Source organism: Mustelus asterias, chromosome 8, assembly GCF_964213995.1.
Source record: "Mustelus asterias chromosome 8, sMusAst1.hap1.1, whole genome shotgun sequence".
NCBI classification, from domain to species: domain Eukaryota; kingdom Metazoa; phylum Chordata; class Chondrichthyes; order Carcharhiniformes; family Triakidae; genus Mustelus; species Mustelus asterias.
In genome coordinates, this window is record NC_135808.1 from 921721 (window position 1) to 940811 (window position 19091).

Sequence of the window (19091 nt, forward strand, 5' to 3'; positions counted from 1 at the left end):
ATAGTTACATGGATAAGATGGGTATAGAGGGATATGGGCCAAATGCAGGCAATTTGGATTAGCTTTGGGGTTTAAAAAGGGCGGCATGGACAAGTTGGGCAGAAGGGCCTGTTTCCATGCTGTAAACCTCTATGACACCCATGTCCCACAAATGAATAAAAAATGAGCTACTGCTTCTCCCTGTATTACAGCAGTGTTTGAAGTTCATGACCAAACCAATGCTCAAGTTCCTCTACCACACCACATAACCCCCATTTGACTAGTTGCTTTTCAAGAAAAAAAGACAAGAGTAAGTTTAACCAGGAAATATTTTTATTGTGACCAACATGTGTATACTTTAGGAGCAGAATTATGGAATATCCATGAATACTTGTAACAAATCGAAATACTAGCACTAAAGAAATCTCAGCAAGCACCATTTGAGCTATAATGTTTATAAAGTGTGGGGGGGGGGTTTATTCCATTCCTTTTACATAAAGAAAATATGGAACTTTAGCTATTTCATATATTCTTCAATATTTGTCTCTCCCCATGTCAGCCACCTGGTCCAGAAATAAAAAGACTTCATTTTCTGAACCTGAGACTAGGTTCCACCAGCCGCAGAGTTACCACAGCAACGGGAGCAGTGCTGCAATGGGTCCCTAGGATAGGAGGAGGAAAATTAATTTGAAACTAACCAAATTTTCATGCAGTGGCCACTAGACAACTGCCCCCATCCCTCCCATACTGAAACATACTTGTGTCAAAGCCACGCGAGGGGACAGGATGTGCACACACAGCTCGTCTGTCTGCCGTCATAAAAGAACACAGGAATAACATCCACTCGGGAAAGTTGGCCAAGGGCTTTAGTGAATATTCTATTTACTGTTTGAGGAAATATTCCAACCCCCGCATTAATATTGTGTCAATGTGCACTAATTCTATATGTTCTGATTTGCGGGAAGAAGCTACATTTTTTTGTGATCTTGCTGGTTAGATACTGGAGCACTCCAGAAATACAAAGAAATAAAATCAATGGGTTCTTGATAAACATACCAAACAATGTGGCACAGGTCAGAGGAGGCTAAGAATTTGACCTCTTTATACATGCTTACTTGGTTGATTCAAGTAAAGACCTGTAGTGGAGTTACTACATCGCCTATAGTTGATGGTGATGGTTTGGGGTGAGGGGGAGAGAGATAGAGAAAGGGCGAGTAGTCTCCCCACTCTTAATTGTGTTCCATTGATTGCGGTTAACAGGTCCATACATGTGGGTGTTGGAGAATACTGGTCACACAGCTCACCGAGCTCCCAATCTCTGGCTGCCGCACAAGCAAGGAGCAAGCCGAGAACTAGCAGGATCCTTTTAATCGAAACAAAACCATGTCAGTCGCTTCAGTCGGAATAGTTTTAAACCGGGTTTGATAAAATCGTGGAGCGCAAGCAGGCAGTGAAAGAGCAGCAATACAGAGTTCGAACAAACAAACAAAAATGGTGCAGGTTGTTTCTTCCATAACCTGTTAATAAATCGTAGAATAAATGTTTACACTTCCACACGTCAATGGAAAATCTTCCTTGCACATCTAAGAGTAAATTATAGTGAGAAGCGGGACAGCGGTCCCGTTTAGAGAGTTTAGCAAGACATGGAGAAAATGCACAGGAGAGAAAAATACTGAGATACAATGGCATTGAAATGTGGTTAAGAAGTTTAACAACACCAGGTTAAAGTCCAACAGGTTTATTTGGTAGCAAATGCCACTAGCTTTCGGAACAGGCTGTCCCTTCGTCAGGTGCAATGCTGCATTTCTCCACTCCATCTGACGAAGGGACAGCCTGTTCCAAAAGCTAGTGGCATTTGCTACCAAATAAATCTGTTGGACTTTAACCTGGTGTTGTTAAACTTCTTACTGTGTTCACCCCAGTCCAACGCTCGCATCTCAATATTGAAGTGTGGCACCATTTTGTCTTTAAATCTTTCTTGTTCTGCACAAACCCAGCTGGAAATGTTTCACTGCAGCAGATACAGCACAAATAAGACTATCAAAATGGGGACGGCTTGCAAAAGGGAGAGGGAGGTGGGGGGGGGGGGGGGGGCAAGGCCCTCTGACCATTTTCAGAGCTGTGTCAGAACTCAGCTTTGCAACCTGCCATTTCTTCTTTCAAAAGATCCTGTAAAGGGACCTCAGCAGACGCACAAGCAAATCCATCCATTTGTCTTCTGTATTTTGCTCAGTCACTGGCCAAGTTGCTTCTGGAAATGCCAGTCTGCCCCAGCAGTGCTAATCTTCCCTGGCACAGTGAAAACACTAGTCCTTTTGGAGGTTAGGGTAGGGGAACCCCGAATAAGAAAGCCAATGTTTCCAACCAGCTGCCGAAACTGAAAGCCCAACAACTATAGCATTCGAATCGTCTGATCTGGTTCGATCGCCCCTCCAATGCACCAAAAAAAAACTTTTAGAAAGGGCACCGCCGGTTTAAATCTCGACAATCAGCGAGAAGGCATTTGAAAGGACAGCGCAAACTGGTTAAGCTTGGGCTTTCGAAATTGGCCGTGATGGCATGTACTGAGCAATCTGACTCAGAAATCTGGAAATACAGCCATCGCTTATCAACACAATCTCACATTTAGTCCAGAATCTGCCAAATGCTATTTAAATTTAAATCTTTGTTTATTGGTGCGCAAAAAAAATCCGAGCTCTCCAGTTGACAGCTCAGCGTGTCACATGGGTCAAAGGCTGCAGCTGGGACCCGGAGTCTGTGAGCCGAGTAGGAACATCGGGCTAAAGCCAGCCAGAGCACCCAAGCTGGGGAGGAAGTAAGTGAAACCAGGACCCTCGTTCCCAATTGCCAATGTCGGAAAACCAGTAAGGAAAGGAAGGGGGCCTTGGCTGCGATCACTGGTCCCCACAAACACACTCATCCACCCGGGCTTTCAAACGGTCGGCTGCTTGGCTGAGGATGGGAGCGGTGGGGGGATGTTGTTACAGAAACGAGGATTACAGACATGCAGAGGCTGCTCTGCACTGATTTTGGCTAAATAAGACGCTGTTGAGCTAAGTCAAAGATGTCCTCTTCTATCAGCCTTTCCCTAACTCCAGCCTAATACTTCGAATAGCGAGGCTCCCACAGTTCGTGCAAAGCCTTGTAAATAATAATTTTTTAAAAAAAAGTCACCCATTATACATTCCACCCCGCACTCCCCCCACAAACAGACCCCTGAAACATTTCCAGTCTTGAGCCTTGGGTAGGTGTCCAGTTTGATCTCACTGAAGTTGCTGCATATTTATGACCCAAACAGCACCCCCAGAAAATATATGCAAGCTCATGGCCGCTGGCCACATCTCTGCATTCCGAGCAAACTACGGGATCAATGGGTTAGTTCTTCAGCCGGGCCCCTTTCAAAAACAAAAAAGATTCATCTGTACCTTTTCCATTCGGCTGGTGTAACTTTCCTGGCCAGTATGCAGCCCCTTCCCACTTCCTTTCTTTATCATCTTCACAGTGTCATCTCTTCGATCCTGTCCTCTGGCCGGGTGCATCTCACTTCAGAGTGTTTTGCAGCGCGATGATTATTTGTTTTGTCTTTTCCGTTGTGGCACTGTCGCTCTTGCTAATGATATCGTGGACGATAAGCGTGATGGGTCTTCCCAGTTCGATGTAGAACTTCTCCGGGTCTTTATTTTTCTTGTAGGTCTCACCGCCACAGTGCAACGCAACCAGGGACCCCTCAGAGTCAAATATGGGCGACCCCGCCGCACCGTAGTAGAATTCTGTTTTGTACGTGATTGCATTGGAATGTTTCAGTCTATTGAAAGCTTGACTCGCGATCAAGACCGTATCATGTGTATAATCCTCGGTGTCTTCCGTGGCGATTGTGGATCTTAAGCCTTCCAGAAGTTGCGCGGCGTTGCCAGTTGCATTCTCGTCACCAGTCACGACCGAGCAAGGGCAGATTTTCTTCTTGTCTGCTTCGGGGTGTCCGACGATGTACAGGCTTCCTGTTCTCTGCGGGTTGGCACAGCACTCCATCAGCCCCAGCGCTCCGGGCGAGCTCTCCAGCTCCAGGACGGCGTAGTCGAGTGCCTGGTCGTAAATCTCCAGCCAGGCCGTCAGCCTCAGCGGCTGACCCCTCTGGCCCTCCTCCTCGAAGTCAAAGAAGACCTCGGCGCTGTCGCGGATGAGGGCGGGCCAGCTGCTGAACGCAGCTACGCTCTCGGCGATCATCTCCACCACATGGTAGCAGGTGAGCACGTAGCGGTCCCGCAGCACAAAGCAGGTGCCGCTGCCTTGGCCGCTCAAAGACTTCCAGGTGATGCAGCCCACACTGGACAGGCGGTCAGAGATGCAGCGGAAAGCCCTGGCTGGCACAGACGACAGGGCCTCCTGGTGGAGCCGGTTCAGGTACTGCCTCTCCGACACTTTGGCCAGCTCTGCGTTCCGGGAAACCGACTGCTTGAATTTAGACAGGGAGGCCCGGCGGCCCTCCTGGTGCCACTTGGGCAGCAGGTTGCGGCCAGCCTCGTACACCTTCCCGTCCGGGTCCTTCCTGGACATGGGCGCGGCCGACTCTGCGGATTTACTGGCTCGCGGCTTGGGGCTCCTGCCGTCTTCGCATGCCTTCTTCCTGGGACCGCTCATCTCGATCTGGAAGCTGCGGCCGTGCAGCCCGTCCACCCCATTGTTGAACTGGATCTTCCTGGGCGGGTCCACTTTCTCCAGCAACTTGTGGGTGTCATCCTCGATCTTGGCATCGAAGCGCCCGTCATTGGCCAGCGCCGCGCGAATGGTCTCGCCCTCGAAGCCCAGGACGCAGAGCTTGGTCTGCCCCTGGGCTATCCGGTCAGCGAGTACGATGCGCTGGGCCGCATTGCCTGCCAGCCGGCCACTGGGCTCCACGTAAAAGAGAACGTGGCTCTTGTTGCGCGGGTACTCGGGAGGGAGCAGTCGCTCGCCACCCCCCCCTTCGCCACGGGTCTGGCTGCGCAGGAACAGCAGCCGGAAGTGGGAGTGCTGGGGTAGGTAGCAGCAGAGGATATCCAGGTTCACCAAACCCTTCAGCGGGCCCTCGCCGTAGGCAAGGATGGTGTTGTCACTCTTCACCTTCTCCTCAAAGTCGCAGGACGTACTGAGGGCCAGCAGCAAGGTGTCACTCGGATCCGCAGTGAACACGTACTGTATATTATCCGGGTCCCCGCACACACTGAAAGTGAACTCTCTTCTCTGGAAGCTCTGCACTCCACACTTCTTGTTGCTGTATTTATTCCTGAGAATTTTCCCATTCTTTGGGCTGTACTCGTCCGTATAGCTGCCCAGCTGGAGTTTGTTTTCTCCCCATGGGTTACACTCAGTTATCTTCTTGCCCCTGGCATTTTTCATCTGTGGGGACAGAAATTTATATTTCACGCATTTGACACCATCTTTCCTTTCACCAATGCGCAAGGCTACGATTCCTTAAGCAATTACTTGGCACGGTAGCACAGTGGTTAGCACTGCTGCCTCAGCTCCAGGGACCCGGGTTCAATTCCCGGCTTGGGTCACTGTCTGTGTGGAGTCTGCACGTTCTCCCCGTGTCTGCGTGGGTTTCCTCCGGGTGCTCCGGTTTCCTCCCACAGTGCAAAGATGTGCAGGTTAGGTGGACTGGCCATGCTAAATTGTCCCTTAGTGTCAGGGGAGTAGCAGGGTAAATATGTGATGGGTTATGGAGATAGGACTGGGGTGGGATTGTTGTTGGTGTAGGCTCGATGGGCCGTATGGCTTCTTTCTGCACTGTAGGGATTCTATGATTTAGTATCCAAGTAACCTTTAATTTTCCAGGGGCGGTGAGTCGTTACAGGCCTTAGTGTGCAGAGGTGGTGACCCATCACAGGCCTAAGTGTGAGGCAGTGTCAGGTTGTCATGTTTAAGATGATATTTTTTCTGACATGGCCATCGCTGGCAAGACCAGCAGTTTTAGTTTATTTATTAGTGTCACAAGTAGGTTCCCATTAACACTGCAATGAAGTTACTGTGAAAATCCCCTGGTCGCCACACTCCGGCACCTGTTCGGGTACACTGAGAAAGAATTTAGCACGGCCAATGCACCCTAACCAGTGTGTCTTTCGGACTGTGGGAGGGAACCGGAGTACCCAGAGGAAACCCACTCAGACAGAGGGAGAACGTGCAAACTCCGGACAGACAGTGACCCAAGCCGTGAATCGAACCCGGGTCCCTGGCACTGTGAGGCAGCAACGCTAACCACTGTGCGGCAGCAGCGCTAACCACTGTGCAAAGATACACTGGATGTTAGCCATAGTTGGAAAGAAGGGGGTTCAGTGATGGTGGTAGAATGAGTTTAAATTATTTCAGGAGGATGAGGTGTTGCTGGCTAGACCAGTATTTATTGCCCATCCTTAATTGCCCCTGGAGAAGGTGGTGGCGAGCTGCCTCCTTGAACTGCCGTAGGTACAGCCACAATGCTGTTCGGGAGGGAGCTCCAGGATTTTGACCCAGCAACAGTGAAGGAATGGCATTACATTTCCCAGTCGGGATGATGAGTGACTTGGATGGGAAGATACTGGCCTGGCCAGTGCTGGCCACATCCGTGAAAGAATAAATTCACAACCCACCACTATTCTGTTCACCCAGTGCACACTTGCTTTCCTTTTGATGATAACCAGCATCAAGACCCTCTTGTCCAGTGTCAGAGACCAGTCAGTATATCTGTAGCTCACTAGCCTGGTCACAGAGCAATGAGCAGACTCCTCTGTCCTGGAGACTGCACACTGACTAACCACCATTGCGGAGGATCCTGCCATTCCAACACTCTCCCTTCACCGGTTGCTGATCTACCACAACTGACAGCAATGACTGGCTGTCTGCAAGCCACAGACACAGATGATGAAAGCTCTAGCCAGACAGCCTGCCGTGACTTTCCCTGCCCAATTTCTCCCCAAAACCCTCTGGCCAAAGTGCCCTAATTTCAGCTTTAGTCGAAGCAGCAAAGAGCAAGAGATCTTCAGAACATCAACTGCACAGGGCAGAAACCCCACCCTCAGGCGGTGGATGTGGAGAGAATATTTCCTCTTGTGGGGAGAAATCACTTTAAAAATAAAGGGTCACCAATGTAAAACAGATGAGGAGAATTTTTTTCCACTCAGATGGTTGGGAATCTTTGGCAGCACGGTGGCACAGTGGTAAGCTCTGCTGCCTCACAGCGCCAGCGACCCAGCTTCAATTCCCAGCTTGGGTCAGTGTGTGGAGTCTACACGTTCTCCCCATGTCTGCGTGGGTTTCCTCCCACAGTCCAAAGATGCGTGGGTTAGGTTGATCGGCCATGATAAATTGCCTCTTAGTGTCAGGGGGATTAGCAGGGAAGATGGAGTTACGGAGATAGGACTTGGGTGGAATTGTCATCGGTGCAGGCTGGGTGGGCCGAATGGCCTCCTTCTGCACTGTAGGGATCCCATGATTCGATGAAATCTCTTCCTGAAAAAGGGTTGGAAGCAAAGTCTTTGAATATTTTTAAGACAGAGGTGGATAGATTCTTGGTGGGGGAGCACGAGTGAAATGAGATAGTTACGGGGCAGGCAGGATGTGAGATTTGAGGTTGCAATCACATCAGCCGGGATCTTATTAAATGACAGAGCAGGCTCGAGGGGCCGAATGGCCTACTCCTGCTCACACGCAACTCATTTCAAAAGTGGCTGGAAATGCACCTCAGGTGGTGTACCCCGCAGCAGGCCGAGGGAACAAACACTGGAGAGGATTTGGCTGAGTGGCTCGATTCCTGGATGGCACAGACACAACAGGCCGAGTGGCCTCTCCCTGTGCCCTGAACCTTCCGCAGCAGCAGCATTCCAGCCCTGTGCTCCGCTGGTTCATTCACACTCACAATTTAATCATATTCAGCACAGGCAGCCCAGGACAGTTTGGAGCAGAAGCTGAGCTAGTGTCGCGACGCAGGATTTATAACTTTCTACCTGACAGGTCGGATAATGATTCTCAGCCCCAGACAAGGCAAATCGAACCAGGCAATCCGATTCTGAAAGAAAGAAGCAGAAAGAAACGTGAATTATTTTATATAAAGTGTTGAAAAGTTGTATATGCTGGAAATCACAGGCGGATGGAAAAGACTGGAAATACACAGCTGGCTTGTGGGGGAATAGGTTAATATTGCAGTTTATCAGTTTACAACGGTCCATGCTAAAACATCTACCTGACATTTCTCACTGCAAAAAGCAGCTGGCTCCTGAATTCCAACATTTCCCCGGTTCCCCAAGACACTGACCCTCCAAAACCTTAGCAAAAATTAGCATTCAATTACCACAAGCTCACTGCCCTCTGAAATAAAATGGCCATTGTACCCCAGAGTATCGCAAAGTGAGCACTGAACAACCACCCAGACTAACCTGCCTCCGATTCTACACCCACTTCCTGCAGGGTATTGCTCAAGGGTGGCAGTCCTGAACAGTTTCCCCCCTCCCCATGGTAACCCTGTGGGAATGTCACTGAGCTAATAATGCAGCGACCCAGGTCTTTGGGGAGCACTGATCCAGTGCCTACCATCAGGGTCTGTTGAAATTGAAGTTCAATTAATAAAAGCTGGAATATAAAACTCGTCTCAGTAACGACCATGAAATTACCATTGATTGTCAGAAAAACCCACCAGGTTCACTACTGCCCCTTTAGGGAAGGAAATCTGCCATCTTTACTGGTCTGGCCCCACTTGTGACTTCAGTGCTTGGGCACCCAGTTCAAGGTCATTAGGAATGCTGGCCAAGCCAGTGACACCATGGATTGGCCATACTAAATTGACCCATGTGTCAGGGGGATTAGCAGGGTAAATGTGTGGGGTAACAGGAAAAGGGCCTGGGTGGGATTGTGGTCGGTGCAGACTCGATGGGCCGAATGGTCTCCTTCTGCGCTGTAGGGATTCTGTAGGGGCCACATCTTAACTGGTAGAAAGCTCCCGAGTCAACAGTTGTGGGTTCCCTTTCCACTCTGGGAGCTGGGGGTGTAAAGCCAAGGCTGGTACTCCAATACAATGCTGCAGGGGTACTGCACGGATAAAGGTGCCACTTTGCAGACAAATGAATCACGGGCTGTTGAGTGCTTTCGGAATGTCTTCCTGATACGAGGGGTGCTGTACAGTCAAGGATGTCATAGAATCCCTACAGTACAGGAGGTGGCCATTCGGCCCATCGAGTCTGTACTGACCACATCCCACCCAGGCCCTATTTCTGTAACCCCACACACTGACCCCATTAATCCCCAACACTAAGGGTCAATTTAGCATGGCCAAGCAACCTAACCCGCACATCTCTGGACTATGGGAGAAAACCGGAGCACCTGGAGGAAACCCACACATACATGGGGAGAGCGTGCAAACTCCACACAGACAGTGACCCGAGGCCGGAATTGAACCTGGTGCTGAGGCAGCAGTGGTAACCACTGTGCCACCGGGTCGCCCCATGAGCCACATGGGGCTCCACAATGATTTAATTTTCATAGCCCCTCACCTGGAAGCTAACTCACTCGGAGATAGCTGACCGATCCACACCCCACCCAAGCCCTGGTCTGGATGCACAAGTCCGGTCAACTCTGTGCAAGTGATTCGACAATAGAGAAAGCATTGCTATTCGAAACCTTGCCCTTGCCTAATACGCAAGGCAGTGAATGGCAGGAGAAGGTGATTCTCCGCCCCCCCCCCCCCCCCCCAACACCCTTCACTAACCCGAGGATGTTGATGCCAATTATAGGATTTAGCTAGTCTTAACTGTCTGAGAATCAAACTTAGTACAAACCCAGCAATCAACTTTAGAACCTTCCCATTGCTTACATGACTTAATAATACCACACCAGGCTGTATATGAATTATAACAGGCGCTTGGGTACAACTCCCCCCACCCTCCCCTATTTTGCAGAATTATTAAGCTTGGAATATAGTGTTCAATTCTGATCGCCACATTATCAGAAGGATGTGGAGGCTTTGGAGAGGTTACAGAAAAGATTTACCAGGATGTTGCCTGGTTTGGAGGGTATTAGGTGAGCCAAAGATGTACAACCTGTCCTGCCAAGTTCCTGCACCTGGCTGGAGGAGCCATCTCGGAGAACGTGGGATCAGCAAAAATCAAAAAGAAATGAAACAGCAAAAACAAATCTTCTTTCCAAAGATGGAAACGATACATCACTATATTGATGCCCTCAGGGTCAGTTCGCTCAGTTGGCTGGTTCGCGATGCGGAGCGGCATCAACAGCGCGGGTTCAATTCCCGTAGCAGCGGATATTCAGAAGCCCCCCCCCCTCGCAAGCTTGTCCCTCGCCTGAGGTGTGGTGACTTCAGGTTAAATCAGCAGTCAGCTCTCTCTCAAAGGGGACCTCTATGGTCTTCTGGGGCTGTGGCAACATTTATATTTACTGTGGGAAGAACTTAGCTGTTAAAACAATATAAACTAAGGAATTTTAAAAGGGAATGTATTTCAATTGATAAATTGTGCTTTCAAATGAGGGCTAATAACAGCAAGCGCAGAAGATGAGTTTTACCAAACACCTCCCTTAGCACGGAAATTTCACCTCTCTCCATGCACCAATGGTGATACTAACGACTGTCAGAGCCAGCTGTCAGCCATTGTTTAATTCACCCTTGTAGCTCAGTTCAGCTTACCCCCCCTGCCCCCTTTCCCCGCCAAGCTGGTCACTCGCAGATTTCCCACCACCAAGGATCATCTCATACCTTGCTTTACATTCCTTTGTAGAGGGTTCCCATCCTTTCTGGGGCCACTCGCGTCTTGGGGCTGCAGAAGACAAGGATTACTTGTTACTCAGCAGGGATCTGGTCCCAAACGCCCAGCTTACAGATTTCACTGCAACATTACAGATCTCGGGCCATTAAACTGTGTCAGTCTGTGAGATCCTTCCAAGGAAATATAAATCATGTTTGCAAAGACTAAAGAATTGGCCAGGAATGTGAAGTAAAATTCACAAAGAGGGTTTGCAGATGACATCAGATTAAACCAGTAAGCGTCGAGTTAGGGTTGCACCTTTATTATCCCTGTTACCAGGGATCCTCCCCAGCATCCAAACTTTCTCCCGAAGAGTTCTGCAGACTCAAAGCATTAACTCGGTTTCTCCCTCCACAGATGCTGCGTTTTCCCACCATTTTCTGATTTTATTTCTTCAGCCAAGTCCTGACCCTCGGAGGAGCGTGGCTCTTCAAGCCAGCAGCCCCTCAATAACTCCCCCAAGGAGCAATTCAACAAGGTCTCAAGAGCGAGTACTAGCAGCCCACTTCAGACGTAACCACTGCCAATGGTGCACTGCACTCGGAAATAAGTTTCAAGGAATCCCTGCAGTGCAGAAGGAGGCCATTTGGCCCATCGGGCCTGCACCGACCACAATCCCACCCAGGCCCTATTCTCGTAACCCCACATACTTACTCTACTAATCCCCCTGACACTAGGGTCAATTTAGCAAAACCCGCACATCTGTGGACTGTGAGGGGAAACCGGAGCACCCGGAGGAAAACCCACGCAGACACGGGGAGAACATGCAAACTCCACACAGACAATGACCCGAGGCCAGAATCAAACCCGGGTCCCTGGCACCATGAGGCAGCAGTGCTAACCACTGTGCTGCCCTACTAACATAATTTACAATACAAATGCAGACAGCACACCAATTAAAACAGCCCAATTTAACTCAACCCTAAGAAATTTTAAAATGGCCCCAGTTGCCAAAATTACTGGAAATAATTAACTTTAGCTGAAAGTCAGGCTGCTTTCTGGGGTGGTTTTGCATGGCGCGATTCCAGTTTTTCCAATGCTACATTTATTTTAAAAACACACACATGCATTAAGAAGCTAGGGACCACCCCATACAATGGCAGGGTTTGGTTGTCAATTCCCAGTAGGTATGCCTCACACTGGACCTGAATGCAGAGCAGAAGGGAATGAGCGAGGGCTATGGCAGCAGATTGCTCTTCAGACATTTAATTGGCAATTCCTGTGGGACCTGGGCAATAAGCACGGGACTGCGGGATCACAGAATATTTCCTCGGAACACCTCAGTCAACTGGCGGACAAGTTGGTGCTAAGCTGCTATGGACGTTATCATAAGTTCATTAGATATAGGAACAGAATTAGGCCATTCAGCCCATCACTGGCCTGTGCTTCCATCAGCTGACACTGGCAGATCAGAATTTCCACTGAGACAGAGGTGGAAAACATACCCTCGCCTCCAGAGAAGAACCCTTTCTTGAGCTTTGCTTTGATCGAGGCAATGCAGTGATATTACTACCACTAGGATTGCATCACTCCGCAGGGTACTGGCATGGACCCAATGGGCCGAATGGCTGCCTTCTGTGCAGTAAATGACTGTGTGACTGGAGGAGGACGATACAGTCAGTGATTTTTTTAAAAAAGAAAGCTGCTTTGTTACTCGAAGGTTTTAAAAGAATAAGCCACGGTGCTGGTATTAACAAATTAAATCAGACACAGTGACAAATCATCCCCTCATCAGGAGTGAGTGATGTTTGTGGAGCTCCAAATACCGTTAACCCTTCGTAGACATGTGCCCTTTGCAATGAGGCAAAGAGCTACCTGGAATAAATTAGGAAGCCCACGACAGACTAGCTTTCAGTGTGACCTCAGGGAGGTACACACTAAAAATATGAAACAGTTATACCACAGGGCAAAAGGGAACCATTTGGTCCAACATCTCCACCAAGACTTTGAGACCAATCCTAATCCCAGCCTTTCCCTGTTCCTGCAGCGTGCCTGCAACTTCCAATCAAACGCTCTGTTGGGCTAATCCCAGGAGCACATCAATGCTCCTGACCTCCGCAGCTCTATCTTAACAGGAACAAGGGGAGGTTATTCAGCCCCTGAAGCTCCAATTAAACCCGTGGCTGATCTACATTTCAATTCTGGTCACCACATTGAAGGAAGGATGTGGAGGCTCTCGGAGAGGGTGCAGAAGAGGTTCACCAGGATGCTGCCTGGGTTAGAGGGTATGAGCTATAAGGAGAGGCTGGACAAACTAGGATTGTTTTCTCTGGAGTGTTGGAGGCTGAGGGGAGACTTGATAGAAATCTATAAAATTATGTGATAGGGTTAACAGTCAGAATCTTTTTCCCAGAGTTCAAATGTCTAATACTAGGGGGCACGCACTTAAGGTGAGGAGAACAGTTCAAAGGAGATATGAGGGGCAAGATTTTTACAGAGAGTGGTAGGTCTCTGGAACGTGCTGCCAAGGCTGGTGCAGACAGATAGAATAGGGGCATTTAGGGACTTTTAGTTAAGCACATGAATATGCAAGGATAGAGGGATATGGACCAAGGGCAGGCAGATGGGGTTAATTGAATTGGGCGTCATGTTCAGCACAACATCGTGATCATGAGAATGAGGGAAGTACCGTAGGTGTTCGGCTGCCTTCGTCACTCGAGGAACTCATCGTGTGGTTTGGTCTGGCAGCACTGAAAGAAAAATGAAAACGGTGTGAGAGGACACATCAAACAATTGGGAAAAGGAGATTGGAGCACCATCACGTCCCATCCTTCCCACAGGATAATGGAATACTTCCTCCAATACCAAATGGGAATTGGTGGATGGGGGAGGAGGGGGGGTGGTGGTGGTGATGGGGGGGTGGGGGGGTGGGGGGGCGGGGTGGGGGGGCGGGATGGGGGGGTGGGGGGGCGGGATGGGGGGGTGGGGGGGCGGTGGTGGTGATGGGGGCGGGATGGGGGGGTGGGGGGGGCGGTGGTGGTGATGGGGGCAGGTGGTGGTGATGGGGGCAGGGGGTGGGGGGGGCGGTGGTGGTGATGGGGGCAGGTGGTGGTGATGGGGGCAGGGGGGTGGTGGTGGTGATGGGGGCAGGGGGGTGGTGGTGGTGATGGGGGCAGGGCGGTGGTGGTGGTGATGGGGGCAGGGCGGTGGTGGTGGTGATGGGGGCAGGGCGGTGGTGATGGGGGCAGGGCGGTGGTGATGGGGGCAGGGGGGTGGTGGTGGTGATGGGGGCAGGGCGGTGGTGGTGGTGATGGGGGCAGGGGGGTGGTGGTGGTGATGGGGGCAGGGGGGTGGTGGTGGTGGGGGAGGGGTTGGTGGTGGTGATTGGGGGGTGGGGGTGTGGCGCCAGGGGGGATGGCACCGGGGAGGGGCTGGCGCCGGAGGGGGGGGGGGGGGGGTGGTTTGCCGGGGGGGGGGGTGGTGATTGGCGGGGTGGGGGGGGGGGGGGGGATGGTGATGATTCGGGGGGGGGGGGGAATGATGGTGGGGGTGATGGGGGGGGAGGGGAGAGCGGGGGGAGGGGGGGGGTTGGTGGTGGTGATGGGTGGCGCCAGGGGGGATGGCACCAGGGGGGGTGATGGCACCAGGGGATGGCACCAGGGGGGGTACCAGGGAGGGGAGGGAGTGGCGCCGGAGGGGGCGGGGGGGCTGGCCGGGGGGTGTGGTGCCAGGGGGGTGGTGATTGGCGGGGGGGGGGGGGGTGTGATGGGGGGAGGGTGGTGATTCGGGGGGGGGTGGTGATTCGGGGGGGGGGGAGGGGGGAGGGGAGAGCGGGGGGTGGAAGATGAGGTGGTCTCCCAGTACCGGGATTGAGGCGGTGCTGAGCTGCGCCCCGTGGGGAGTCTCTGCAGCGGCTCCCTGTCCCTGCCTGCCTCTCTCACCGGGCTGTCTCGGGAGCCGGGCCTGGCTTCCCGTCTCACCGGTCAGTGTATGAGGCCGGGCCTCCCGCTCTCTGTCTCTGGCGCTGAAGCCTGAATCTGCAGGCCCTGACCCAGTGACGTCAGCGCTGCCGCCTCCGCTCCTGAATGGCCACTGGCTCCAACACGTGTTTGTGGGCGGGGCCTGCTCCCATCATAACGTCACAATGGAGCCAGGGTGAAAGGTTAGAGTCTAAGTGGACTCAATGAACCCGGTGCACCCAGCAATACAGAGAGGCCCTGCAGCCCATTGTGTCTGTGCTAGCCCTCTCACACCCAACTAACCTCAACCCATTTCACAGCACTTAGCCCGTAGCCTTGTATTCTGCAGCGTTTCCAGTGCTCATCTAAATGCTTCTTAAATGTTGTGAGGGTTATTAAATGTGTACTTTCCGGTGCAATCACATCCTGCTGCCTCACAGTGCCAAGAACCGGGTTCGATTCCGGCCTCGAGTCACTGTCTGTGTGGAGTTTGCACATTTTTCTTGTGTCTGTGTGGGTTTCCTGCGGGTGCTCCGGTTTCCTTCCACAGTCCAAAGGTGTGCTGCTAAATTGCCCCTTAGTGAAAGGGTAATTATCAGGGTAAATACATGGGGCTACGGGTATAGGGCCTGTTTGGGATTGTTGTCAGTGCAGACTCGATAGGCAGAATGGTCTCCTGCGTTGTAGGGATTCTATGATTTCCATAGTGAGGTGATCAGAACTGCACACAGCATTCTAGCTGTGGCCTAATAAGTGTTTTGTACAGCTCCATTATAACCTCCCTGCTCTTAGGTTCTACACCTTGGCTAATTAAGGCCATATCCTTCTTAACCATCTGTACTGCTGCCTTCAGGGATCTTTGGGCATGCTCCCCAAGGTCCCTCTGTTCCACTGTACTTCCTAGCATCTTACCGTTCATTGTGTATTTCATTGCCTTGTTGAGTTAAATTCAATTTGCCACTATTCTGCCCATTTGACCAGCCCGTCTATGTCATCCTGTAATCTAAGGATTTCTTCCTCACCATTTACCACACCACTAGTTTTCGTGTCATTGCGAACTTGCTGATCTTACCTCCAATATACAAATTGTGATCATTAATATACACTACAAACAGGAAGGAACCCATGCTGTACACCACTGCACACAGGCATCCAGTCACAAAAATAATCTTCAACCATTCATCACCTTCTGTCTCCTGCCAAATTGCCCTGTATCCCATGTGCTCTTACCCAGTCTCCCATGCTGGACCTTGTCAAAAGCCTCACTGAAGTCCATGCAGACTACATTAACTGCACAGCCCTCATCTACACACCTAGTCACCTCCTCAAAGAATTCAATCAAATTTGTTAGACTTAAGGCTGGATTCTCCAACCTCGCTCGCAGCCAGGATTCTCCCGTCGCACTGCAGTGAACGGAATTTTGGCTGAGCGCCAAATTCTCCATCCTCGCTGGCAGTTGTGGTGGGACATGAACGGCCAGAGAATTCTGGCCATGATCTCCCCCTGACAAAGCCATGCTGATTATCCCTGATCAATCCTTGCCTCTCCAAGTGAGGATTAATTCTGCCCCTCAGAATTTTTTCCAATAATTTCCCTACTGCTCAATTTAGACTTATTGGTTGTAATCATCTGGTTACTCCCTACTTCCCTTGAATAATGGTATACCACATGAACTGTCCTCCAGTTCTCTGACACCTCTCCTGTGAGTTTGCGGATGGCTTACAAACCACAGCTTGCCTGCTGGGCTTGCAGAATCTCACTAGCTGTTCTGTCTGGAGACAATACACATCTCTTTAACCTGTGTTTAATGTTCCCTCCACCCACATTGTCTGTACCTTTAAGACCTGGCTGGTTTTAGGGATTTGCATTCTAATCAGTATTCTGCAGCTTGATTTTGTGTCTATGCCCTATTTGAGAGCACATTTCCACTCCATCTGACGAAGGAGCAGTGCTCCGAAAGCTTATGGTATTTGCTACCGAATAAACCTGTTGGACTTTAACCTGGTGTTGTGAAACTTCTTACTGACCTCTCCTGTGGCCAGAGAGGATTTGAAACTTCACATTAAAGCCTCTGCAACCTCGTCACTTGCCTCCCACAGCAGCTGAGGATACATCTTGTCTGGACCTGGGGATTTATCCACTTTTAAGCCAACTAACACTGTTCTCACCACCTCCTTCTCAATGCTAATCTGTTCAACTGTATCAGAGTACCCCTCCCTGCTTTCGATACCATAAGATATAGGAGCAGAATTAGGCCATTTAGCCCATTATCCCTCTCCAGAGTGAACAACAGATGCAAAATACTCATTGAACGCCTCAGCTACGCCTTCCGACTCCACACACAGGTTGCCACTTTGGACCCGAATGGACCCTACTCTTTCCCTGGTCACCCTCTTGCCCTTTATATACTTACAAAACACATTGGGATTTTCCCTTACTTTGCCCGCCTGTGTTTTTTCATGCTCCCTCTTCGCACTCTTATTTCTTTTTTAAGTACTTCCTGCACTTTCTATACTCCTCTAGAACATCCATTGTTTTGAGCCCCCTGTATCTAGAGAATCTGGTGAACTGGTGCAGCAACAATAATCTCTCCCTCAATGTCAACAAAATGAAGGAGATTGTCCTCGACTTCAGGAAGCGTAAAGGGGAACATGCCCCTGTCTACATCAATGGGGACAAAGTAGAAATGGTTGACAGTTTCAAGTTTTTAGATGTCCAGATCACCAACAACCTGTCATGGTCCACCCACGCGGACGCTATAGTTAAGAAAGCCCACCAGCGCCTCTACTTTCTCAGGAGACTAAGGAAATTTAGCATGTCCGCTATAACTCTCATCAACTTTTAGAAAGCATTCTTTCTAGTTGTATCACAGCTTGGTATGGTTCCTGCTCTGTCCAAGACCGCAAGAAATTACAAACGGTCGTGAATGTAGCCCAATCCATCACGCAAACTAGCCTCCCATCCATTGACAACGTCTAAATTCCCACTGCCTTGGCAAAGCAGCCAGCATAATGAAGGACCCCACGCACCCCGGACATTCTCTCTTCCACCTTCTTCCATCGGGAAAAAGATACAAAAGTCTGAGGTCACGTACCAATCGACTCAAGAACAGCTTCTTCCTTGATGCCATCAGACTTTTGTACGGTCCTAACCTTGTATTAAGTTGATCTTTCTCTACACCCAAGCTATGACTGTATCACGACATTCTGCACTCTCACCTTTCCTTATCTATGAACGGTATGATTTGTCTGTATAGCGCACAAGAAACAATACTTTTCACTGTATCCCAATCCATGTGACAATAATAACTCAAATCAAATGTATATCTCTTAACATCCAAGCTTCTCTGGACTTTTTGGTCCCACCCATTACGTTTAGAAGTTGGCTCTTCACTCTCTACAGTTCCTTTTTGAATGATTCCGACTGCTTTCTAATGTGGATTTTCTGACAAGTAGCTGCTCCCGGTCCGCCTTGGCCGGATCCTGTCTTGTCAAATTAAAATTGTCCTTCAATTCAGAACCTTTATTTCTAGTCTATCTTTGTCCTTTACCATAAGCACCGTAAATCTTACCAGGTTATGATCACTATCACCGAAATGCTCCCCCACTGACACTTATACCACACTCAAAAAGAACAGCATTTAAATCACTCCTAAAAAAACCCAACATTTTAATCACCTCTCAAAATAAACAGCATTTAAATAACTCCTAAAAAATAAATAGCATTGAAATCACTGCCCAAACATAATGAAAACCCTTGATCAATCTCTAGGTCTCGGCTCCACTCAACCCCTGGTAAATAATCATAGGGACTATAAACAAAAATGCTTCTATTTTTCATCACTTTCTTTGATCATTTCTCTTTACCAGATGTTCACGATAAAAGGCCATTTGGCAAACAGTCGAGCATCAGCCAGTTGGGGTGATGAACCTTTCTGCTATCCAATTGGCACAGGAAGGCCGTACGTCACAAGGATGGATGTGTTGGCCGATGAATGGTTGGAGAGTGGGAGCCAAGTCATGAGGTGAAGCCTTTGAAAATACAATTAATCGCAGTTGGCAACCCAAGGGTGGCACAGTGGTTAGCACTGCTGCCTCACAGCGCCAGGGACCCAGGTTCGCTTCTGTCTGTGTGAAGTTTGCATGTTCTCCCCGTGTCTACGTGGGTTTCCTCCAGGTGCTCCGGTTTCCTCCCACACTACAGATATGTGTAGGTTAGGTGGGTTGGCCATGCTAAATTGTGCCTTAGTGTCCAAAGATGTGTAGTTTAGATGGATTGATCATGCTAACTTGTCTCTTAATGTCCAAAGATGTGCAGGTTAGGTGGATTAGCCATGTTAAATTGCCCCTTAGTGTCCAAAAATGTGTAGTTCAGGTGGACTGGTCATGCTAAATTGTCTCTTAGTGTCCAAAGATGTACAGGTTAGGTGGCTTGGCCATGCTAAATTGCACCT

The 19091-nt window shown here is 49.8% G+C and overlaps 1 protein-coding gene across 3 annotated transcripts; it reads right to left on the reverse strand.

Moving 5' to 3' along the window:
- Positions 1 to 294: 294 nt before the first annotated feature.
- On the reverse strand, positions 295 to 14758 carry LOC144496737 (serine protease FAM111A-like). Of its 3 annotated transcripts, none has more exons than XM_078217245.1 (5): positions 14621 to 14758; positions 13369 to 13429; positions 10691 to 10751; positions 7938 to 7999; positions 295 to 5355 (listed from the first exon to the last, which is right to left on the reverse strand). In XM_078217245.1, exons 2-5 carry the CDS (start codon positions 13405 to 13407, stop codon positions 3520 to 3522), a joined length of 1998 nt encoding a protein of 665 aa, XP_078073371.1. In that variant the 5' UTR covers positions 13408 to 13429; positions 14621 to 14758; the 3' UTR covers positions 295 to 3519. The 3 variants fall into 3 exon arrangements, with proteins under 3 accessions (XP_078073371.1, XP_078073372.1, XP_078073373.1); XM_078217246.1 differs by having other exon boundaries at positions 14544 to 14758; XM_078217247.1 differs by lacking the exons at positions 10691 to 10751; positions 13369 to 13429; positions 14621 to 14758 and having other exon boundaries at positions 7850 to 7976.
- Between the last annotated feature and the right edge of the window lie 4333 nt (positions 14759 to 19091).